Source organism: Zonotrichia leucophrys, chromosome 3 (assembly GCF_028769735.1).
Source record: "Zonotrichia leucophrys gambelii isolate GWCS_2022_RI chromosome 3, RI_Zleu_2.0, whole genome shotgun sequence".
Lineage (NCBI taxonomy): Eukaryota > Metazoa > Chordata > Aves > Passeriformes > Passerellidae > Zonotrichia > Zonotrichia leucophrys.
The window spans coordinates 53,788,473-53,812,462 of record NC_088172.1 but is presented as its reverse complement, the minus strand read 5'-3'; the positions used below and the strand labels follow the sequence as shown (position 1 = coordinate 53,812,462).

Here is a 23,990-nt window from a genome sequence, read left to right as displayed (position 1 = left end):
AGAGGTTAGGGAGTGGATAGTTCTGAAGAGGGTGAATTTTATTCTTGATGTCTGAATTTAAATGAAGCAAGGTTTTGTTTTTTTCTGTGCTTGGACCCAGCAAAATCTTTTGATGTAGTAGCTTTCCATCTCTTTGACAATGAGGGAAATTCCTCCCAAAATTGTTCTTTTTTCTTTAATCAATGTGCTCCACAGAATTCTTACAGAATTTGAGTGGTCCACTGTGATGATAAACATTTCTGTAAGTGCTAAACATGAAATACTTGTGTCTTCAAATAATTTGCAAGAATAATTGTGACAGAGACAGATATGTTGGAGGGGTTAGAGAATAACAAGAAGATTGCTTGTTGTCATTATTTTTTATGTAAGACACAATTATTACAGTTCTTAATCATAAACAGCTATCTCTAGAGAATATACCGTCCCTTGCTAAGAGAGGAATAATAATGTGATATTAAATATTTTAAAAAAAATTTGGTTGGGCTAATTAAAGGACTTTATTATAGTCAAATGCACAAGTCCTTGTGATGTTAGAACTTGCTGCAGAGCTGATCAGGTGTGTGAAGGTGAAGTATTGGAATGGCTCAGAAACATTTGATCTCATGACAAATTTTTTATCTGCAAGACTCTGGAGAAATTAAGGCAGAGGAAAATATCAAGTGTTTAGTGAGTCATATAGAAAAATTTCAAACAAATCAGCAGACCTGGACTCCTCAGCAGCGAGGAAGAGCTGGGAGTCTGAATCCTGCCCTTTGCTTCATAGGGGAGCTTTTCACTGGTGGGAGCCACGTGGCACAGCTCACTGCATGAGCAGCGAGTGAAGTTCCGCTGGGTGACTCACGGGATGGGCTCAAAGAGCAGCTTGTACGGAAGGAGAGAACAGGGCCTTTGTTACCAACCTTGCCTGTCATCTAGGGGAGGAGATCTCTGAAGGGAGGGTGTCAAAGGATGGAGCCAGGCTCCTCTCAGTGCTGCTGAGAGGGGCAAGGAGAGGCTCTGATGCACAGGGAGTTCCACCTGAATGTGAGGAAGAACTTCTGTATTGTGCACAAGAAGTTCTTCCTCGCATTCTGCTCATGTACGGGTGACCATGCACTGGAACAGATTGCCCAGACAGGCTGTAGAGTCTCCCTGCCTGGAGGTGTTCAGGATGCATTCCTGTGCCATGTGCTCTGGAATGACCCTGCTTGAGCAGGGAGGTTGGGCCAGATAATCCACTGTAGTCCCTTCCAACATGACCCATTCTGTGAAATAAAAGAAAATAAATCTTCTCCTACCAGTGGTGCCTGCCCAGCACTTCAGAGAGGGCAGCATGGAGGTGACTGGGCTGGCTGTACCACAGCAGGGCGGGTTTGCCTGTGGGTGCTCTGAGGTGTGGGGAGCAGCTCAGTTACTTTGGCTCATGCCTCCCATGATGTGTGAGAGGTCTGTGCAGGGAAGCACTGCACATAAAGTATGCATGCTGTGGATTTTGGGACCAGAGTTAAAAGAAATAAGCTTAAAAGCAGCTGATCATGTGCCTTCAGCAGAGTCCATTCCTATTTACATAGCCAAAGGTCAGTAGGGTGGTGAGAATGAGAAGAGACTCAGTAAGAGAGGTTACTGGGCTTCTTTTCCTACTCCCTGTGGTATTCTGGTTCAATTACTATCTTCTCTCTTTTGGGAAATCTTTGTGAAGCATTGCATTCCACCAAGTCTGTGTGTTGGAAGCAATATGGGGGAAAAATGTTTATTGCATCATCCCTTAAAACAAGTTTTTCTTCTTTCCAGACTAACCCCAAAGATTGGGTTCCCCTGGAGCGAAATCAGAAACATCTCTTTCAATGACAAGAAGTTTGTTATAAAGCCCATTGACAAGAAAGCACCAGTAAGTATATCCAGAAGGGACTTATGGATACTGCATATGAAGAGCTGATACTGTTTCATCTAAAAATAAAGTAGTCTTGGGAGAGGAGAAAGCCACAGATATTCTAGATGCAAAATAAGCATTTGAATTTAGAGTGTATTTAGAGCTGCTGTTTTTTCTGTGCAGCATAAATGAAGGGCTGATAGTGATAGCTAATGTGGAAAAAGATAAGGATTTTACAACTGCAGAGTCCTTTTTTGTAGCAAACTGGGTAACTTCATGCTCAAATTTGAGATTCTTTGCTCGTTTGCTAGTTCTGTGAGCCCTCTCTGCATATCTTTCAGTGCATGCAAGCTGATAGGTAAATTTTATTTTTGTTTTTTCATTTAAAAATATCCATACATTAAAAAAATTACAGAAGTAGTTCAAATGCTACTGCAAAACCACATGGATACATATGGCTTCCCATCCATCACTGCCCACTTCCACACTTCTGACAGAGTAAAATGTGGTGTTCATTGGCTTTCTTGAACACCAAGGTAAATTTCAGGGATATGACTTTGGTGGAGAGCTGAAATATAGCTACCTGTGAATGTTGCTTTTCAATACTTAAAAGTATGTTTTCAGAGTTATTTTAGTGAGGAATTAGAAACTTACTTTGACCTGTTGAGAACGTAAGGTGGAATAACTGGTATGGGTGGATGTCATTGTGTCAGTCTTGTGAAATTATTGGAGTAGTTGAGAAAGATCTCCTCTGCTCTTCCCCCAGCCCAGTACTTGGCCTTGGTGCATAAGTGCAGCCCAGAGAAATAATAAGCAGCCTGGCTTTGGCAAAGGATGATGGCTTATAAATATCTCTAACAGCAAAAGTCCTCCCAGTAATTTAAAGGATACTAATGCACTGTGTGCTGCAGGGATTTCTTCCCTCCTCCAGATAAGAACCTGGGGGAGAGGAGCTATTTTCTGTAATGCTGTTAGTGAAAACAACAGAACTCCCCAGAGATAGAAAGCTGGACTGTCAGGCATGCTTTCCTCAATAGAAGAGCCTCTTGCATGTGTTGTACATAATTACAAAACACAGATCACAGCTTGCCACCCACTCCCCAAAGAGTAAATCTGAGTGTGAGATGGAAGGCTTGCAAAAGGCTGGTACAGAAAGGGGTTAGCATTGAAAACCTCAGTTATGTTTCCTCTTTCCCTGTCAATTATTATTTCCCCTCTGGCTGATGGTATGTTTAAAGCTATGCCTAAAATAAGAATTTACCTGGGCACTAATTTTGAGTATTCAGGAAATTTTCTTGGTATTTTTGTGTGCTTGTATCTCCTTTTAGAAGGGCAGGCATCATAACTACAGCAAAATACTCAGTCCACTCAAGTTGTAGGTTGGGAAGGTCTCTTTTAATTTGGAAGATTCTATATGCCTGTGTTTAAGTTTACAGTAATGTAAAGGGCAGAGTCCTGTGACACCTTGCCCAGGATAAGCTTTTTAATTTTTGGGCTTTGTCTGCCCATATACTCCAAGATCTTCTGCACATTGTCTTTAAAATACCAAAGTGCATTGTGTGAGATCTGGGGTAGGCTGGGGAAGAGGAAAGAAAGGAATTTTTTTATATTTGTATTTGAATGTTGTGTCCCTTGATTATGGCTTTAAATGACAAATGCAAGCACCATCCATGCCCTCAGTATTTACTTCCATGGAAGTGAGCTTTGCCTCAGCACAGGACCTGTTCATCGCAATGTGCACAAACTTTGTTTTTACAATTACTTATCAGAAGTAGGAGGGTGGATGAGCAGTTTGCAGTCACAATTATCAGGATCAGACCCGTGAGCCTCTGAATGGCTCCAGCAGGATTTAGTGGGAGAGCACAGCACAGTGCCCTGGCTGCCTCTTCTGCAGCCAGTGCGTATTAGGGAAATGCATTGGAGAAAATCGGTCTTTGCCAGCATATTCATCTTAGTGCCGCTTAGGGAGCTTTTAATTGCTTAGTGTGACTTCTAGATTTCCCAGAGATAGCCACAGTTGTGCTTCTGAGCTCAGGCAATTAAAAACATGGTCACTGTTTCCATTCCTGGTTCCATCTCTTGCTAACAGTGAGGCAATCCATAGGAGAGTAATTCCAAGGAATGGGCACTGGTTTATGGTGGTAATGTGGCAGCTTGCCCACTATCCATGTAGTACACAGAAAAGGCACAAGGATGTTTATCCACTGTGTAAGTTTAGACTGTGTTGCAGATGTGTGTGATTGTGGACTCAGAAAAATTATCAGGAAGGCAGTGAACTTGGGCCCTCTATCCCTTCCTTAGTTGGTTTTCTTCTAGAAGAGCTAGTCTAATTTATAAATTCTGTAAAAGTCTGGCTATAGGACAGGTAATAAGAAATTTGGGAGTGTCCTTTTTACTGAACCAGAAACTTTAGAATATCATTTGTTTTGTCACTGTTTGCAACCTGATATTTCAAATAACCCATGTAGTTGGTGGTTAAAAAATTAGTTTTCATTTGACACTCTTCTAACAGCCTAGGTCAGCTTAACTAGGAAATTATATTGAAAGGCATTTTTCTCTGAAAAAACACCTTGTTTCTTGATTCAGATAGATTGAGAAATTCTATAAATTTGTAGTTTGTGCTTTGTCTTTCAGTCACAAAACTGCAAACTGAAAAACTACTCAACACTAGAGGTCTGTGTGTTGCCCAGATGTTTACTTGCCAACCCAGAACCTTCTGCAACATCTAACAATCTCCATTTAAATGAGACTTCATCTATCTGGGATTTTCTCTAAAAGATGCTTTATCTAGAAGAGTAACTTGCACATTCTATGTAGACTTTAAATGGAGAATATAAATCGCAATAGTTTTGGCTTCAGATGATATTTGCAGTCTCTGCTGCTGTGTTTAAATGGTCTTGCATTTATGTCTGGATTAGAATTAAATTAGTGACAAGATGTTATGTCTGCAGTTAGCTGGGAGGAGAAAGAGTGTTTGAAAAAGCTGACTGTGGTGTCTCTCTCTCCCAGGACTTTGTGTTTTATGCCCCTCGCCTGAGAATTAACAAGAGGATCCTGCAGCTCTGCATGGGCAACCACGAGCTGTACATGCGGCGCAGGAAGCCCGACACCATCGAGGTGCAGCAGATGAAGGCCCAGGCCCGGGAGGAGAAGCACCAGAAACAACTGGAAAGGTGGGCTTGGATGCAGGCAGCTGGTGTGGCATGGCAGAAGGAAATGACACCCAGGTGCCAGGGCTCAGCAGCAGCTGCATCCACGGGCGAGGCTCTGAGCCATCCCAAGCTCAGGGGGAGCACGTGTGGCCCTGGAGCTCTGTGATATGGGCACGGACTTTTGGGGTGTCCTGCACTGGGACTGTTTTACCCTTCCTGCTTGGCCCTGTGCCCACACAGGCAGCTGTCCTGGCTGCAGCCTCAGGAGCTGCAAGAAAACGTGCAAGTAAAGGCACAGCAGGCTCTGGTGTGGTGGTGTGCTCCTAGAGAAGGGTTTTCCTGACTCTGGAATCTGTTGGCATCTGATTTATGGGCTGGGCCACGGGATGCTTGGGAGTAGGGAGAAGGCTTCACAGGGAGCACATATGTGTACTCTCTAAAGACAGAAGGAACTGGGAGATCTCTTACGGGCAAGGAAAAAGGAATAGCAATTCAACCTGGCTGCAGGTTGCTTATGATTCAAGAAATCATGCTGCTTTTTTCCTGAACTTGTGGATTGTTTGTCTCTGTTCTCTCAGTCCTATTGTTTTCACACCTCCTTAACTTTCCATATGGCAGAAGTAACAAAGTTACACCTTTTCTGCCTTGCAGTACCAGTCTTTTTCCTCTCTGGGTCTAGCGGCTACTTGGTATTCTAAATTTCTGTGGCAACCAACAAAAATACAAATGCTATTATGAAATGAGGTATCTTAAACGGAGCAAAAATTCTAAAGAGATGAAGGAACAGCCTATTTCTGTCTTCTGGCTCCTGTTTCGTGGCAGCCACTTTCCCATTGAGCTGCCTGGAAAGGTTCCCAGCCAGCTTCCTTGTCTGGCAGTAGCTTGGGTCTGAAAGCGAGCTTCCAGCATGAAATGTGTTCCTAACAGGAAACAACTAGAAGATGAAAAGAAGAGGAGAGAGACAATTGAGAGGGAGAAAGAACAAATGCTGAGGGAGAAGGAGGAGCTGCTGGTGAGGCTACAAGAGTATGAAGTGAAGACTCAGAAAGCAGAGAAAGGTAAAGTATGTCCTGGCTGACCATGTATTGTGCTCCACAGAGGGGGTGTGTGGGTTGTTGCCCATGCCTTGCCTAAATCTGGTGACACTGGGATGGCTTGGCAAGGCTTACTAATGTCAGTCTGCCAATACAGCTAAATGTACTAATGTGCATCCAAAGGATGAAAGTAGCATAAAATCTGCAGTTTTTACTTGGAAACGAAAGGGCAGGAACTCTGTTTTCCCCTGTTGCCTGGAGGATTTAAGTAGCACAGCCTCTTCCAGCCGTGAGCAAGAGTTCAGCCCTCAAGTACTTTTTACTGACTCCTAACAGAAAAGTACTTTGGGAACAAATCTTTCCAGTAAAATGGAAGCTTCTGTTTCAATGCACAGAAGAACACAACATCTGGTCCATGCAGCAAACTGTCAATTGACAGCAGCAGAGTCATGTCAGTGTTACAGACTTCAGTGCAAACATCTCACAGAAGGTTTAATTGCAATGTGCATCTGACTGCTTCTGAATCCAGTTACTTGGCGTATTATGCAAATTATTACTTTGAGGAGCACAGTGAAGGAAGTATTGCAAGCTGGAATAAAGTCCTGACTTCTGCAGTTACCTAAGAGACTGAAGTTCCTTAGCTTTGAGCAGACTTTTGGACTAACCACATTGATCTGTCTCTTTGCAGAGCTGTCAGATCAGATCCAAAGAGCCATTCAGCTGGAAGAGGAGAGGAAACGGGCGCAGGAGGAGGCAGAACGCCTGGAAGCTGAACGTTTGGCAGCCCTGCAGGCCAAGGAAGAGCTGGAGAGACAAACTATGGACCAGATAAAGAGCCAGGAACAGCTGGTAAGACTCAGCTACTTTGAGAACAAGATACACAGGCATATTACTGTGCCCTTGAGTAAGGCAAAGCCATCATGTCCAGGGAAAAACAGTGCAGTGAGGTACTGGGCTGTCACTGTGGCACTGGTTTCTATCATAAGCAATCGAATTTTTAGTTCTTAGTTTCTTATTCAGTCTCTATGAGAGTTAACAGTATTTTTTATTGTGTTTGTTTTTTTGGTTGGGTTGGTGTTTTTTCTAAGGGTCCCTGTAATTTCCATTTTATTATTCAACAGGCTACAGAGCTGGCAGAGTATACAGCCAAGATAGCACTTCTTGAAGAGGCAAGGAAGCGTAAAGAGAGCGAGGTTGAAGAGTGGCAAATCAGAGTGAGTACCTGCTTTACCAGTTGCTCTAAAATTCTGTGGTTCTTAGCCTGGTGTGACTTCTCAAACATGTGGAAGCAAACATCTGTTCAGCAGTGAAAAAGATCAAACTTGTCATGAATGTGCAATATGTCTACAAAAACACCTTTCCAAGAACCCTTCAGTCAAAAGTCAGAATGAAAACCTGTATAAAACATAAAAACGTGATCATTGTCTTGGAGAGAGAGGGGCACGTGAATAAATGATGCATGTAATCCATGATAAAATGTCCAAAAACATTACATCAGTCAAGAGAAGATGCTGCAAAAGCAGCCACACTGCAGGTGTCTGTTTTGAGGGGCACGTGCTGTTGTTGGTGGCTTCCTGGTCCCTGGATCAGGAGAGTTTAATAAACTGCTACACTGAAACCACACAGTCTCAGGGTGCTGGTCTCCCAGTGCACTGTAAGACACACGGGAGGGCAGAACCCCTGCAGCAGCAGGGAAGGTGACTGCCTGGTGTGTAATTGCACTAAAAATGCCAAATGAGATTCCCAAATTCCTGCTCTGTGGAACCCAGTGTGGCTCCAGCCTGCAGCTCTTCCAATGGAGAACAGAATGATGATAACTGTAGCTTTCCACAGAACTTTTTCCTGGGTTGTTTTATTGGAAGAATATTGTTTGCTCAGACCCCTTGCACATGTGTTTGTTCACACCCCCTTGCTCAGTGGCTGATGATGATAGCAGCCCTAGCAAAAACAAGTTCTCTAATAACAGAGTACCATCAGCTGCAGACATTTCTTTCTCTCTTGCTTTTCACAGTAGATGGAACAAACTAGGAAGATAAGCATTTAAGTGTTCTTTAAGCTGATTTAAAGCAAGAAATGCATTTAAAATACGTTCCACTCTTTTCCCAAAGGCCAGGGAAGCCCAGGAGGATCTGGTAAAGACCAAGGAGGAGTTACACCTGGTGATGACTGCTCCACCTCCACCCCCGCCCCCTGTGTACGAGCCGGTGAATTACCACGTCCACGACAACCTGCACGATGAGGGCTCCGAGTACTCTGCCTACAGCGCCGAGTTCTCCAGCGAGGGCATCAGGAACGACCGCAACGAGGAGAAGCGCATCACCGAGGCCGAGAAGAACGCGCGCGTGCAGAGCCAGCTGAGGGTAAGGCACTGCTCGGAGGAGGCAGAGGAATTGAAACAGTCCTGGACAACAGGTCATTTCACCACTTGGTTAAACACACAGAGAACGACAGTTTCTCTTTGTTTACAGTTCCTGTAGGAAGCTTGAAGTAAAGGCAGGGTATATAAAAATTACTCTCATTGCTCAAGCTTTGAGATTGCTTAAATCATCCCTAATGGTTTTGGAAAGGCCAGGTCTTATCCATATCACTTCTCTGTCCAAGCATTCACAACTCTCAGCTCTCCCCAGAGAACAGGACTGACAGGAGCTGAGAGCTTCTCACAATAACCTGTGTTTATTGTTCTGCGTGCTGCAGGCGCTGACAGATGAGCTGGCCCAGGCCCGGCACGAGGACAAGAGGACCCAAAACGACATCATCCACTCGGAGAACATGCGCCAGGGACGGGACAAGTACAAGACGCTGCGGCAGATCCGGCAGGGCAACACCAAGCAGAGAATCGATGAGTTTGAGGCAATGTAAAGATGCTCATACGAAGAAGACAGGACTGTGGGAAAGGCAGATCTTAATGCTGTTTTTTGTTTTGGGGGTTTTGTTGTATTGGTTTTTTGGTTTGTTTTTTTTTTTTTCCTCTGAGGAGGGGTCACTGTATGATGCTTAACCAATGTTCTCTAAACCCAGAGGTGTTTGAATCTCCCCTTTACTCTGAACCTTCTGTGAAATTTGGTATAGTTTAAAACTTATTGTACCACAGATCCTTGTAACTTGCTCATGCCTTTACTTAGTGCCAAAAGGCCTTATGTCACATCTCTCTTTAAGCAAGACAAATTTTAACAGGCCATGCTTCTATTTAAAGATGTGTGTCCTGTGCAGGTGCTGGATTCAGCCTGGTCTAAAAGATAAGTATCTGTGGGTGAATTTTGTGCCATATGTCTTTGTATTATTAGCTACAGTGTAAAGTGTAACAGATGAGAAGACAGGCTGTGGAACTCAGGATTTTCAAGCATCTGTATGTGTGTTGTACATCCACACACAGGTGCTTGTAGATCCTGGTTTTTCCTTGGTCTTGATGCCCATGCTCCCCCTTCCCTGCCCCCCCACACAAAAGAACTGACAACACCTCAGAACTTCTTTGTGTAGAAATTAGATATTTTCTAGTTGCTGTTCTCAGCTGGAGAAATGGTGCAGTGATGGCTCAAAGTGGCATAGGGACACTGATACCCTCTTCATGTAACAAGTAGCAAATTATTCTGGAATCTACAACACCACTGTGTTTGCATTCCAGCTTCATTACTGATCAGTTGTAGTGTAGTATTTATAAATATATATATATAAAACATGCAATATGTGAATTGCAGTACTAGCTAAAGGGAAATAGTTTTGCTCTGTATATTTTGTTACTTTTCAGATTTAATAAGACTTGCATCTGTAAAAATGCCTAAGCAAGACTGTATTCTGATACAGTGAAGCTGATTTACTATAAAGCATTATTTGTAAAGATCATTTTTTTTACTTAATGAAAACTGTTATATGTACACATGATCCAATATATACAATTTTACTGCACCTATTTTTCTAACAAATTTTCTAATTTTTTTAAATGTTTGATTTAAAGTTTCAGACTCCAAAGATGAAGGGACTGCTTGTTTATATCACAGTTGTATTCTCTCTAGTAGAGAGCATTTCTGTGACCATCCTTCCCCCACTCTCCCCTTTTTTCCTTGAAAATCTGTTAGAAAGTGAGATACAGTATGTTGTCACCTCTTCATTTACAATATCTATGCTGCGTTATTCTTGAGTTGAATCTTGTGTGGGGTTTTTTTTATTTGCAGCAGCAACCATCTAAATAAAAGATCTGCAAAGTAACAAAGGCGATGGAGTAGAGTGTTTCTTGTGTGGAGTGTATTTTGATTAAGTTGTGCTTCTGCTCTTTTAGTTCCTGAGCTTAGCTTATGAGTCCCTGTGCTTTTAAATCTCAAATCCTTAAAAGCCACACTGACCGAGAAAGGAAGGGGGAATACTTAAAGAAAGAACTAAAAGTATAACACAGCAACACAAGTTAGAGTTGTACACAAGAAGTTCCTGCTGACTGTAAAGCTACACCCAAGGCAAGGCAAACTGACACAGGAGTTGGGCCCTAAGCTTGTCCACATGAAGGAATGATAAACTTAGCTAAACTTTTGTCATGTGCTGTTCACCCTATGGCTCAGAGCTGTTAATTCTGTCCTACAGTGGCAGCTGATAAGAAGGGACTTGTTGCACCCACCCTTATTCCATTGGCTGTAGGCCCACCCTGCTACTGGCAGGGAATTTATACATTTAACTTTCTACGCACCAGGCTATAGCACACACTTGTGAGAGGTGGCCACAGGCCAAAGCTTTTTAGGATCACGTGAAATAAAGTGGCAGTGTGGTTAACGCTGAAGCACAGAGGAATTAGCATCGCCCATTTGCAGCGAGCAGACAAAGATAAGCTGGTTTTGCATTCTGTGGCTAAAACACCAATGTGAGAGTGAAACAATGTAACTTTATTGTTGTAACAGTTATTTTCTCAGAAGTAGTCCAAGTGATTTAAATAAAATAGTAACAGTTCTGCTAGGCCTGGAAATGGAAAGCTGCGCATTTTCCGGCCCCTGTTGCTTTGACAGCATAATGCATCTCAAACAGAGGCTGTCACTCCCCAATCAATATCATCCTTACGCTCCAGCTAGAGACACAGGCTAAAGCCTTAACTTTTGAAGAAATAAAGCATTCAGAATGTCACACATGTTCAAACATATAATTCTATTCCCAAAATAACTGGAGCAGGGGCTATTGCAATGTCCTTTTTCCAGAACTGAAGCGTATGTACCGCTTCAGTTTAAAACATCGGACATGGGAAAGGAAAGGTTTTGTCTGATAATCTCTCATGATTTAAAGTTTTCCTTATTTGAATGCAGTACAAGTGTGAAGTCCATCCATGTGTTTGGGTTGTGGAGCACTTCCTGCCATTGGAGCACTCCCTGAGAAGCAAGGTCCATAGAGTCAAAGAATTCCTCTGCAAGAAAGCAAAAGGAAAGATCAGAATTACTTTTCACTTGGCCTTACCCAACTCCTGGCCAACCCTTTCACCCACTTCTACAGTAATTTCAGCTGTTCTGTAGCTCCTGAGGCACTAATTGCAATAAATGGGATTTATACTTTAGAACTATTATTTACCTCCTGTTAAACTGGGAGCACTTTCTGAAGAGTGCAACCTGCAGCAAAGAAAAAGTTTTTGGCTGTATGACTAAAAGCAGAAGAGCAAGTGTGCATGCTCATAATAGCAGAAAGGCACTAAGCCTCCTGCTTCAGTTCATTCCATGTTTAGGACTTGGATCACTTACAAGCAGATAGTCCCTGCTCTAGCAGAAATGCAAATGCTGGCTTTTGGATAAGAATAAGCAAAACAACTTCATGCAAAAGAACTGCATAACACTGAGCTACCACTAGTGATAATACTCCTGTAAACTGCATGCTGATACCAAAACAACATTTGACCCTCTCCTCTCAAATACTGAAACCCAGGGCACTTAACTCATTGGGAGAAGAACTTTTGAGCAGCCTTCAAGGGACAATGCTTCCCTGCTCAGCTACCAGTGAACACAGCCTACTTAGTGAGCAGAGGGTTACTCAGCATTGCTCAGCCCTGAGAAGGAAAGGTCACTCTTAGATTAGACAAACATCATCCAACAGCCCCTTTGGAGTAAGTGTCACCTCCAGTATTTCATTGATTGGATTGATTTGTGGATATAAAGTAATAAGCACAGACATAAGCAAGGTTGGAGTCTATGGGATGATCAGCTCTCCTGCTTCCTTTTGATGGGAAGTTATTTAAAGTAAGCCAAGTCATAGAAAACAATTAAAGGAATAAGTCTTAAAAAATGTGTAGAGCTCTGTGTGAGTTAGGGCACACAATTTCTGTGCTTGTCTTAGCATGGCTCTGACCCATAAAAATCACCATGCTAACAAATGGCTTTCCTGAAAATTTCCAGTGACAACCTTGGTCTTCTGCACAGACCTGAACAGAAGCACCTGTATCAATTCATGCATGATCAGAGCCCAAGATTGAAAGTTGCTTAGGACAGAGGCTGGGATTGCATGTGTAGGCATGTGAAAGCAGGTAATAAATAGCACAGTGTAATTTATTATTGCTTGGGATGTAAACTAAATGAACTTTTACCCAAATTACATTCAACTTTCACTGATAGAGAACTTACTTGCACCAAGCTTGGCTCCTCCTAGGAACTGATCACTTGAGCTGAAAATTGACTTGTGCCAGACAGTCAGGTGCAGACATGATTGCTGTAGCTGAGCTGGGGTCACACCATCAAAGACAAACAAGTGTTTCCACTGTGGACAGGCTTCTTTCTTCAGGACAGGAGACTTTTGCTTTACCTCTGCTTGGTCTGGAAGGATAAGACAACTTCCCCCCCACAAAAAAAAAAAAAAGAGTTCAGCAAGGATACTGATTTCTCAACCAGAAAACAAAACATTTTGATAACCAAATAGAGGTTAGAGGGCTCAACTAGACCCGTTGGTTTGCCCTAAATAGCAAAAAAGTTCAGCCTTAGTGAAAGGTATAAAAGGTGCTCTTGTGTTGATTTTAGGAGCTGCACCTTTTCCTGACAGCCTTTAGTGCAGGTGCAAATAGGCTCTTGCAGTCTGCTTTGACTCTGCTGTCACTGACTGCTGAAGGAGTCTTTGCTCCCCGTGCTGCTACCCAGCAGTGCCTCAAACCAAACTTTTGCCCACCCATTTCACCAAAGGTGGGGGCCACAACAGGTGAAATGGCTTTGTGAGACGTAAGTTTACCCCAGTATCGTCCTTCCAGTGGCACCTGATGCCTGACAGCAAGGAAGTAAAACAATCCCACATACAAGCTACTCAGCACACTGAAGAAAAATTCAGCTCCTTTGCTTGGAAATGTCAAGAAGAAGATAAAAGTTCTCAATGTATCCAGAGCAATACTTAATTTGCAAAGGCACAGGTGAAACTGTGACAACAACCTCTTTATTTGCACCTTTTTTCCCATCACTACCTCGCAAACTGCTGCTGCTCTGCAGACACCCAAGTGTCACCATTTCCAGGAACTCCAATTAAGAGTGTGGGCAATGCCACTTTCCCATGCCAGTCTCCTGCTGAAAACATGTTAATATGTCCATTTGCATGGAACACATGTGACAGGCTCTATTTGAAGTGCTAGGTTTCAGACATACCCTTTAACAAAGGAGCTCAGCATTCCAGCAGATCTCAGCACGGGCAAGTTCTTGGCCCCAAATATCATAACCTGAAGCTGGCAGTTGAGAACTCCTTGGTCTTTGTTTCCTGAAAAAGGAGCACTTATCACATGAAATGGCCAGTTAGCTCAGCTCATAGCTTAAGATGCTGCTAAAAGTAAGCAGGGGAATGCCTAAGTGGCACTACTGAGATAAGGAGTCATAAGGCTGGACTAGGAACATTTCATAGATTTGAATGTTTGTACAGTGAATGATTCACACACAAAGCAAACCAAGCAGTGAGCAGCAGGCTGCTTTGTGATCCCTGTTCCAAAGACAAAGCTTTCTGTTGTGTTTGTGAAAAGCAAATACAGGGCAGTACACACAGAAGCATTTCTCTGGAACAGTCAGAAGCAGTGGAGAGAGCCAAAGCCATGCTGTGGTACTGCTCCACTCACAGCTCAAGGCACAGAGCAGACCCAAAACACAGGCCTGCATAGGGAGGAAAACCAGAAGATACAGAGCTGGTAACTTTGGGGTCATTTGGAAAGGAAAGGGAACAAAAATAACAAACCAGTTAATTAGAGATTCCCATTGGTACCTATCTGCTGATGTGGTCCTGACACAGAGCACTACTGTACACCTCACTGAAGTCTAGGGAGGTAAGCAAAAGGAGGTTCTCCTATCCCTCCCTCCCAAAGTGTTTATTTCACTCCAGCAGCAGGTGCTTGCTCTGACATACTACAGCAATACTTGGTGTACTTACAAGTTTTCATTACTAGAAACTAAATCCTGACTATACATTTTGAACCTAACACCTTTCAAGTGAAACAATCTCCCTAAGATGAGACCACTGGAGGAAGCCAAGGCTGCTGGTCTGGTAACCTTGCAGATACTTCCCTTCCAAATTTTCCCAAATTGGCAGTCTCTGCCTTGGACAGCAGAACTGCTGTTTCAACCTCAGAATAACCTTTACTGGTAACATCATGACAGGCACAAGTTTGGAAAACAGCTGGATGCAACACTGCTGCCATTATAATGTACAGCTTTTGTTGGCATTAAATAGAACAAATATAAAAATATTGAAAATGTTTTGATTCTAAATAACCTAAGATATAAAACACCACAAAGCACCATTTGCTGTAGCTGTTAAAAAACCCATACATGGACACTTTGCCCATCCTTCACTGATAGATTCTTTTCTAGCCAAGGAATTCACAGAATCATTTATGTTGGAAAAGACCTCTAAGACCATTAGAGGATCTGTTAATTAGGATCTTGAGCAACTAAATCATTAGGATCACAGAGCAAGTGTTAAGCAGTTGTGCATGCCAAAACATTCTATACCTTCAGACTGGAGGTTCTGATACTGGGCTGGTACCGACAGCCTTGCAGACACGAGGAGTTCAGCGCTGTACTGGACAAGATCTTCAGGCTTCTCAAGCTGAAGAAAGGGACACACAGAAGTCTGCATTACTGCAATCATGCTCACAGCTTATTCTCACATCCTTCTCACAGCTTATTTGTGTTTCCAACATATCTTTCTAATGGGCTGGGTTGACAGCACCTTCCCCCCAATGATCTCATAAGGCTGATCTTTCTCACAGCTTTCACCACATCTTTTTCTTAAGGTACAATGAAGCACAAAAACTTGGAATCACCTTGGGTTTGAGTGGGTACCAGTCAAACTGCATCGAGCCCTCCTCAAAATTCCATGCTGCCAGAGGAATCACCACTTCCCCCAAAAACACCCTGTATTTGAGAGCTCCTGCATGCCACACAGAGATCTGAAGCTGCCGACTTCTCAGCTGGGAGTGCTCAATCTTGTACTAGAAAGACAAACAGCATTTACAGAGCAGTGCACAGCATGAATGCAGCCCAAGCTCATGACCTGCTCCCAGGAAGCCCAGCCACAGCATGACTGAAGGCCTCTGGATGCAGACAGAGCCATGTTGTCTGACTGTGCTTTGCAACCTGAAAAAAACCCAACTACCTATATATTACACATGCTGAAAATGCTCATTCAAATAGGAAACAACATTCCAGGAATACCTTGACCTGCCTTGCTAAAGTTTTTGATTATAAATTCAGAACTCTTGACCATTTTTGCTGGGGTTTTGGGGTTTGTTTTTTTTTCTTCTTTTTTTGGTTTGGGGCGGAGGGGGGTCTTGGGGATTGTGCGTTTTCGGTTTGCTTGGGTTTGGTTTTTTGGGTTTTTTTTGTTTGCATGTTTCATATATATATATATATATATATATATGACACCTAATGATAGCTTGTAAATTCCCATTCTGGTCAGTGGACATCTACTTAATGCAGTCAGCAAGGGGAAGGAAATAATTCAGCTGATGACTAATGAAAGCCTTGATCCACTCTCCAAACATAGTTAGAGCCCTTTGAGACATTGCTGGGTATCTAATACACCCCTGAGACTGCCAAACCCAGCCCACAGGTGACCTGCATGGAAAGATGGAGGCAATGGCACAGGCAAGGAAATCAGTGCCCATATTTAGGCTGCTGAATCACAGGCTGGGTGTGGGCTCTGTGGCTCATCAGCCTGAGTCACCCTGGGCTCCAGTGACTCCCAAGGGCACTCACACAGCCCTCACATGCAGCTACCTCCAAATGCAGGTGCCTTAACCTGCAGCTGAATCCCACCCAGTTGGATGTCAGTGTCATGATGGAGCTCACCTGCAGTAGTGCTATGCACTTTTGACCATTTTTGATACTCTGGATAAACTAATAATTAAACTATTTTTAAATATTTCCAAGTAAACTCCTTTAAAGTTTATGCAGCCAGCTCAGGCATGGCTCTCACTCTCCTTAATCACTTCTGCATGACTGGCATTGAAAAATTACTATAAAATTAGGACCAGTAATTTCAACTTTGGCCATTTTTTCCTGCCAATTTAAACCCTATAGACAGGCTTTGGGCAGTATAAAAACCACATACATTACAAAAATCCTTTTATGTTATCATCAAACTTAAACTATTGCCTTTACAAACATTTTGCTTGTTTCACTCACTATTGATTCTTGATGTTCACTCACACCAAGAGTTGGGGGTAACACTGAAACTTTTGTGTAGTTCAAGAAGCAACACAAGTTTGCCTCTCCACTAACTTTGTGTCATATCTCTTCCAAGACAATATATTACTGAAGAATTCATCATCTTATGTCGTACTGCAGCTTGCCAAAGCATACACACACAAAAAAAATGGTTTACAGTGATCTGAGTAGAGAAGTGGAGCTGGGAAAGCTGTGAACAACCAAACTAAGGCAGGCTGTCCTGGCTGACAGCACTCAGCTTTGTATTTAATGAGGTGTCTGGGAAGTAAGAATAATGATTCCTGTTTCCTATACACAATTCTAACAAAGATGGAAGAAGCAATACTAAAAGGCATTAAGGAGTTGAAATCATAACAACTCTTCTCTACTGGGATTATTAATGTTTGAAATTAGACAGTACAAAGAAAGAGCCTGGCATCAGCTGCAGAGGGAAAAGGAAGGAGACATTGTTTAGAGATGGTGGATTTCAGCTGGGACACAGTTAAGTGTAGAGAGACACTTCCAGGGGCACTGACCAAAGGGGTATCACTTGAAAAAAATATTTGTGTAAAATTCCAGCTGTTCTCCAATACACTCAGTTTCTGAATGTACAAGAAAAAGCAACTATAGAAGACACTTTGCTTTTGAGACATGGTAAATCAGACCAATACTGGTATTCACTAAAAGTACTTTCTTGGACAAAGGCAGACTTCTCTAATGGTTTGCAATTTACTGTTGCAGCTCCAAAAGCAACTCTCTCTTATTTAGACTGAAAAACCATAATTTTAAGACTTAATATTTCCAGTGATTCCTAAATTTGTCCCATCAGGTCAGTTCAGAACGCGCAGGATCGTACCATGGAAATGCACAAGTTAGCAGCATGGGATTGCAAACCATACCTTCAAAGTCTCATCAAACTGTGGATCCACTGTGCTCTTTTTGACAGCTGTCTTCCTCTTACTCCAAGGAGATTTATCAGGAAGTAAATAAACCTTCACATACCTTGGAGATAAAGATACATGGAAAGTGATCAGAAGGAGCAGGGAGGTTCAAATGAAAAAAAACAATTAGATGAGAGGAGATTTTCTTAATTCTTAAGCAACTTTACTGACTTTGGAAGTTCCCCAGCAATAAAATGGCAGAATATTATTTATATATTTTTTCAATATCCTTGTGGATATTCAGCTATCTTTGTGTACCATTCAGCTAATGAGTTTCAATTCCATTATAGCTGGGGAGAGATTAAGATCTGAATAGGAATCCTGTTGTCATACTCTTGGCTTCTGATAAAACAGCCCCCTAAAGAAATCACCTTGTCAGTTGTAGTGACAGCTTTATGATGAAAACAAACAGCATATTATGTGCTCAAAGAAAAAAAAATAAACTCAATCAACTTTGGAATCATTGCAACTTGTCCCCCAAATATTCATGAAGAAAAATCTCATCCTCACATCAGGTAAATAATACAGAATAACTTAGAGGTCTTACAAATGCTAATTATTTTAACAGCCACTAGAACAAAAATGGGAGATTGTCTCAAGGGCTCAGAATTGCCCTAACATTGATTCAAGAAAAATCAGCCAAAAAAATTTCTGGAAGCTGAGCTGAACCAATATCAAGCACCAATGACTCATACCCAAAGTTTCTCAAGTGTAGGTCAAGTGAACACTAATACTTAAATATTTCCCTTAATGTCAGTTCACTGGCCTGTACTTGTGTTATGGCTTCAAAACTAAAGAATTTCAGCAATAGAGAGTGCTTCTAGCCTGTCAGGGAAAGGAGCAGCTGTTTACACAATACAAAATATTTTTAAACTGTACTTAAACACATTTCAGATATTATGATTTAAATGAATTTTAAAAGAGCCTCTTGATTAACTTACTGGGCAAATAAAATCAGCTGTATTTCATATCATCAATGCAGAACTTACACATACTCCCTGTTTTTTCCAAATTGATCCATAGGTAAAGCTAGTTTTTAAAATATACAGGTACTAAAAGACTTAGCCTCTTGTTCTGTGAGCCCAGATCATTTTAATTAAAACATAGCCAGCCAGACTTCAAACAAGCAAATAAACTAAATAATTAATAAGGTTTTAAACATCAGTTAAAAGCCTGCTTTTCAGCAAGCATGTCAAATAAGTGTGCTGTACTTTTTCATCTGGCCTGGAAACCAACAGAAGTATATTAATATATACCCATAGAGAACATAATGTTTACTACACAGCACTTCCCTCAGTGCCTTTCATGCTTCCTGCAACTGTTTGCCTGGCTTAACTACCAGGGGACTTAGAGAACCTTGACCCACTTCTGAAGTGCTCCAAACAGCCCTTCTCCACAGGCTGCTCCTCCAGCCAGGCACTGCTCATCACCAAGCTTGTCTTTATGAATATTCTCCGCAAGATCTACACAAAATCCATCTTCCTTCTAGGTGAAGGTGACTGCAAGTCCACAATTCCAATGTGGGCCCTCAAATGCTCAAACACAGTGAGACAGCAGGGGCAAGAACAGGTAGTCAGGAACCCTACCTGGTGATTTTCTGTCAGTGGTTACTGCATGGTCAGAGAGGACTCCTTAGTGATAAACAGAGAAATCACCAAAGCTTAATTATCCAAACAAGATTTTCTATGGCATGTTTTATGCACAGAAATATCTACTTCTTCCTCTTACAACGGTGCATAATTATTAAACAGCTTTAGATTTTAAAAATATGTTGTAGCAGCTGAAATGTTTCCAGAAGATGGAAGAAATGGTATCAGAGAAGATGGAAGCACCCAAGCAGCACAGCAACCACCCAGTGACCCACAATGGGTCAGCAGATGAATTAGAAACAGGACATCTCATGTTTCAGCCACAACTTAGGAATTAAAAACTGAACAGCTATTCCTGAGGCCCAAAGGTACTCACCAGCAACACACATCCCCAGCTGCCTGCTCACAGGCAGGGAAAGAGAATTCCTAGCAGAAAATGGTCACAATGGAACAGGAACTGGTATGAAACCTGTGTGTCTTGCAGTGTGCATCTGTACAAAGGGTTGGTGTGTATATTGGATGTTCAGAAGGTGCCAGTACTGCATACAATCATCTATCAATCCATTTCACTCAGAACATGCATCAGTATTGTAAAAACCAGAATGTTTTCCTTTTGTTCCTTCTTCTCTACAGAAATACTTACGGGTTACACTTTTTCCTCTTCTCCTCTCCATAAGCCAGGTTCTTGCATCCCTTGATGCAGATTTCCAAGATGCAAGCTTTGAAGTCGTATTTTAAGGCAAACTCTATTTCTCCTGTGATGTTAGCCTTGCCAAAATTGCCAGACTCAGTGCAAGTGCTGCTAAGGCTATACAAGCTCCCCTAAGAAAAGACAAATGCTTGGTAAAAGCAGCTTCAGATCAAACAGGACAAAACATTTATTTCCCTCAGTAGTCAATATTTTTACAGATATCACTGTAAAGCTACTGCAAATCATGAAATTTAGAGTAATCTGTATAAAACATTCCATTGCTTCCATAACATCCCTGAAAATCACAACTGTAACTGCAATTCTACTGCTTTGCCCTCTTCAGTAAACTTCCTAGGCTGAGAAAATGCTTTAAGTAACTTCTGGATCTAGAAACTGTTTCTGAATAAAACTGCTATGTTGCTTCCCATGAGAAAAATAGGCTAAGTATCTGAGAGTAAAAAAACCCTCTTAAATCTAAAAACATGAAAAAACCCCATTGAATTAGACTGCTTTTAATACATTGCTCATAGTAGGGTACACTACCAAGACATTTGATTCTACCATGCACTAGAGGAAATACCAAAGTGGCCTGTACATCTAGTAAATGCTTTACAAGATGTCCCAATTCCATATAGAAAATATGTATTCTGTATTGCAGACCATTCAGGAGAGATTAAAACACGAATATTTCCAGCTGTTGCTTGTAGTTGCATAAAGATATTCCCTAACTGAGCTCAGCCACTTTATTCTCCTTTCAGTTACTTCCACCTTTGGGTCAAAGGGTTGGATGCTTTATATGTGTGGATGGACCATATATAAAGAGCACTTGTATCTAGCATTGACAGAAGGCAGGACTCTGCAAAGCAGGAAAAGATCAATCCTTTGGGTAACTCTAGGGTGCTATTGCCTTCACTGTAACAAATTATCAACTCAGAACAGTTTGATCTCCTTCATTTATAATGATATTCTTCAAGGTGAGCCCTAGAAACTTTTTACACAGCATTTGTCACGAAGGCACCACTGTTGTGATCAGTTTCTCAGCAACACTGTCCTAGATTGCTAAGATATCTGTGTTAGATCACTCCTCCCCCCGAAAATAAACACCAACCCACACAGGACTGGTTGGCCAAGGAGTTCTGCATTGCACAACCCAGCAGCTACAAGTGCAAAGCAGTGTTTGCAAGATCATATCTCCCTGCTGTGGAGATGCTTTTCCTCCTTTGTACAGCATGCCAAATACTCATTTCACACCAAGGGATTTATTAGATTTAAGAGGCTATCTGCTCTCTCTTTTCAGCTCTAAGCAACACACACGTGTCAAAAGAAGGGTCAGAGTGCTTACTGAGGAAGCCAAAAGACTGTTTTGACCTGATGCTTGTCACAAATAATGTTGCTCCCTTCACAAGAAGTGTATCAGTGTAATCAGTTTAACTTGCAGCTTTGTTCAGCTCTGCACTTTCATTCCCGAACATATTTTTATTCACCAGACCAGAAAATGTTTATTTTCCACCAAAATCTATTATGGCAATGGAATGCAAACAGAGTTTTGTCCTAAGCTCATATGTCCCAAAACAAAATTCTGTGCAAGTCCCTCATATGTATTCCACAGAACACCCTATTTACTTAGGAAGGCTGGATAGGTGTTATGATTGATCATGTTTGGACTGAATATCACTACATATGTCTCCCACCTGATCAGGCATCCCACACATTTTATGTGGAAGTCACCACTTTAGGTTCAGTGAGCAGGGATTTAGCAACGACTTAACATATTGTACTTCTGCTGGCATGGCTGGGAGCAATGCCATCTGATGTTCTAGAAGATACATGTTTTTATGGAGTGTCCTTCAACATCCAACAATTACCCATAAAGAGAAAGTTAATGGATTTTGACCTCCACCTTTATAAGACAGCAGAAAATATTCCAGTTTTAAGACTGAACTTTCTGCAGCTCAGCTCAAATGGCTGTCATTAGAATCACAAAAGTAACACAAAACTGTTTTCCATTTGTCAGCTGAACACCTCAGACTCCCCAGTGCAATGAGCTACAAGAGAGCACCCACATTTCTGTGTGTGTTTCTGCTTCTGTCAAGTGAGCAGCCTGGTTTAACTGTGAGTCCCTAAGTCATTTGAGTTCCCTTCTTTACAAGATCAGTCAGGAATTCTTTGGATACTTCACCTTGCTTAACCTCATCACTAATAGATAGAAATTAGCTTCCACAGTTAATCACAGAGGCTTTAAAGCACTGTGCTGAATTCATTTATAACCAGCTTCCTTCTCTCTCATTTGCAGTATTGAAAATGCCATCCAACAGAGGATGATTCAATGTCACCCCTTAAGCCTATGAACTGCTCCCCTGGTTTCCATCACTGTCAGTTTCCTCTTCATTCACTGGCATTCTGACATTTGAATTTCCACTGACATTTCCAGTACCACAGTTCTTGCAGACTGACAAAACCCTTCTGGTAAATGAAGCTTGAAGAGAAAAAGCCAGATACCAGGTGAGAAAGTACCACATTCATAATCCCAGTCCTAATAATCAAATGGGAAGAATATTAGCTGCATTTGCAAAATTCAGAAGAAGCTATTCTATCAATTATTCATTATCAGTGGATGATATATCCATCAATTATCCATTATTAATTTGCCTCATGCTTCAAAAGGTTCACAGTGTTACTATGAGGACTGTGCCAAAGGCACCAGTCTTTCATCAGATACAAACTCAAGGGCAATTCTTCCTTCCTTTTGCGATATAATCCAAAATACACCAACATTCTGCACAAGCTTTTCTATCAGTTCCCTTTAAACACCTCTTCTGTTGGGTTTCACCTTTAACTTACATGTTTTTTGCCATCACAGAAAACTGCATCACTCGTGGGACTGGTTGTTATGTCTTCTTCCTTGCAACTACTTTTGCTCTGAGTTTCACTGTCATTTTGGGCCCCAGTGATGAGCTGTTGCAGACTGGGTGTACTTTTCATCTGTAAGAAATTCAGAAAGTAATTTTTTTTTCAATTTAAGAAATACGTCCAGATTCAAGAATGTTATCAGAAGAAAACTCAGTAAATATCTACAACTGACTCCGATTAAGGTCATGCAAGTGGCACACCTTCAAAGATAATGTAGCAACTTAATTTAAATGTTGATTTATAACTCTCTCAACCCAGTTAGTGGTACACTCATTATATTAATAATTTTTAAAAATCAACATACCACCAGCTAATCTAAGGGCCAAAACCAATCACTAGCAATTACTAACAGCAGTCTACTAATAACACACCAAAAGTAGCAATATATTAATAAAAGTCCTTATTAAGCCTTAACAAAACAGTAATTTTGGAAGAAAATATAATCTTGCCTCCAGGAAATTAAAAACTGTGTTTTGCAATATGCATGACACATGCCCATATTTACTTATGCAAGAATAAACACAAGTTGAAAGAGATTTGAAAATAGAAACAGACTGACAAGTTCTCTTTTCTTTGTTTATAGAAAAAGTTTAATTTTCTAAGGTGTTCTTGACTTTGCTTTGACTAAGTCCATTCACATTTCCAATTTTCCCATGAAAACCCAGATAATTTCTGAGTTATACATCTATATATATTAATCAAAACTCCTTGAGATTTATCTTCAGCCACCTCTGTTGCCAAGAACAACAGCTAATAGAATGAAGCGCTGAAACACAAACACATAGGGCTGGAAATATGCTCAAAATATTGGTGTTTGTGGCACACCACTTCCTGGGGATAATACAATCTATGAAAAGTATGTTGACATCTCAATGGATAGGAAAAAAGCAAAGTAAGAAATTTTACATGGTTAGGATCTAAGAAAATAACTTTTTTTAAAAAGGTGTGTAACAGATTCCCTGAAAGACTAAAAAAATGAAGTTAAAAAGAATATAGCATGACTGAATCAATAGCAAGGATTAGGACATTTTTGCACAAAGGAAACAGGAAATGTGAAAGAATCCCTCCTGCACAGCAGCAGACAGCACAAGAGAATGAGGACAAGAGGTGAGATAATTCAGTGAGATTACTTCTGAAAAAAATAGTTTGTGCAAAATCTTAACCAGTCTGCTGTTACTATAGCACACATAAATTGTGATGTC

The 23,990-nt window shown here is 41.4% G+C and overlaps 2 protein-coding genes across 18 annotated transcripts in view; one reads left to right on the top strand and one right to left on the bottom strand.

Moving 5' to 3' along the window:
* The window catches only part of EZR (ezrin), a 37,228-nt gene extending 26,986 nt beyond the window's left edge, over nucleotides 1-10,242 (top strand). The window contains exons 7-13 of the mRNA XM_064708263.1: nucleotides 1,771-1,867; nucleotides 4,859-5,022; nucleotides 5,929-6,059; nucleotides 6,724-6,884; nucleotides 7,157-7,249; nucleotides 8,144-8,395; nucleotides 8,730-10,242. Of these exons, the coding sequence (XP_064564333.1) occupies nucleotides 1,771-1,867; nucleotides 4,859-5,022; nucleotides 5,929-6,059; nucleotides 6,724-6,884; nucleotides 7,157-7,249; nucleotides 8,144-8,395; nucleotides 8,730-8,894 (1,063 nt within the window). The 3' untranslated portion in view covers nucleotides 8,895-10,242. The remainder of the gene's footprint in view (nucleotides 1-1,770; nucleotides 1,868-4,858; nucleotides 5,023-5,928; nucleotides 6,060-6,723; nucleotides 6,885-7,156; nucleotides 7,250-8,143; nucleotides 8,396-8,729) is intronic.
* The window catches only part of SYTL3 (synaptotagmin like 3), a 35,022-nt gene continuing 21,258 nt past the window's right edge, over nucleotides 10,227-23,990 (bottom strand). For 14 of the 17 annotated variants that reach the window (XM_064708250.1, XM_064708245.1, XM_064708251.1 and 11 more), the window contains 8 exons: nucleotides 22,720-22,860; nucleotides 19,831-20,009; nucleotides 17,557-17,659; nucleotides 15,271-15,438; nucleotides 14,957-15,053; nucleotides 13,610-13,718; nucleotides 12,611-12,816; nucleotides 10,227-11,409 (listed from right to left, as the gene is read on the bottom strand). In XM_064708250.1, coding sequence (XP_064564320.1) covers nucleotides 11,279-11,409; nucleotides 12,611-12,816; nucleotides 13,610-13,718; nucleotides 14,957-15,053; nucleotides 15,271-15,438; nucleotides 17,557-17,659; nucleotides 19,831-20,009; nucleotides 22,720-22,860 — 1,134 coding nt within the window. In that variant the 3' untranslated portion in view covers nucleotides 10,227-11,278. Of the gene's footprint in view, nucleotides 11,410-11,482; nucleotides 11,609-12,610; nucleotides 12,817-13,431; nucleotides 13,532-13,609; nucleotides 13,719-14,956; nucleotides 15,054-15,270; nucleotides 15,439-17,556; nucleotides 17,660-19,830; nucleotides 20,010-22,719; nucleotides 22,861-23,990 lie in introns of those variants that run through there. The other 3 variants (XM_064708260.1, XM_064708261.1, XM_064708262.1) reach the window with 3 other exon arrangements.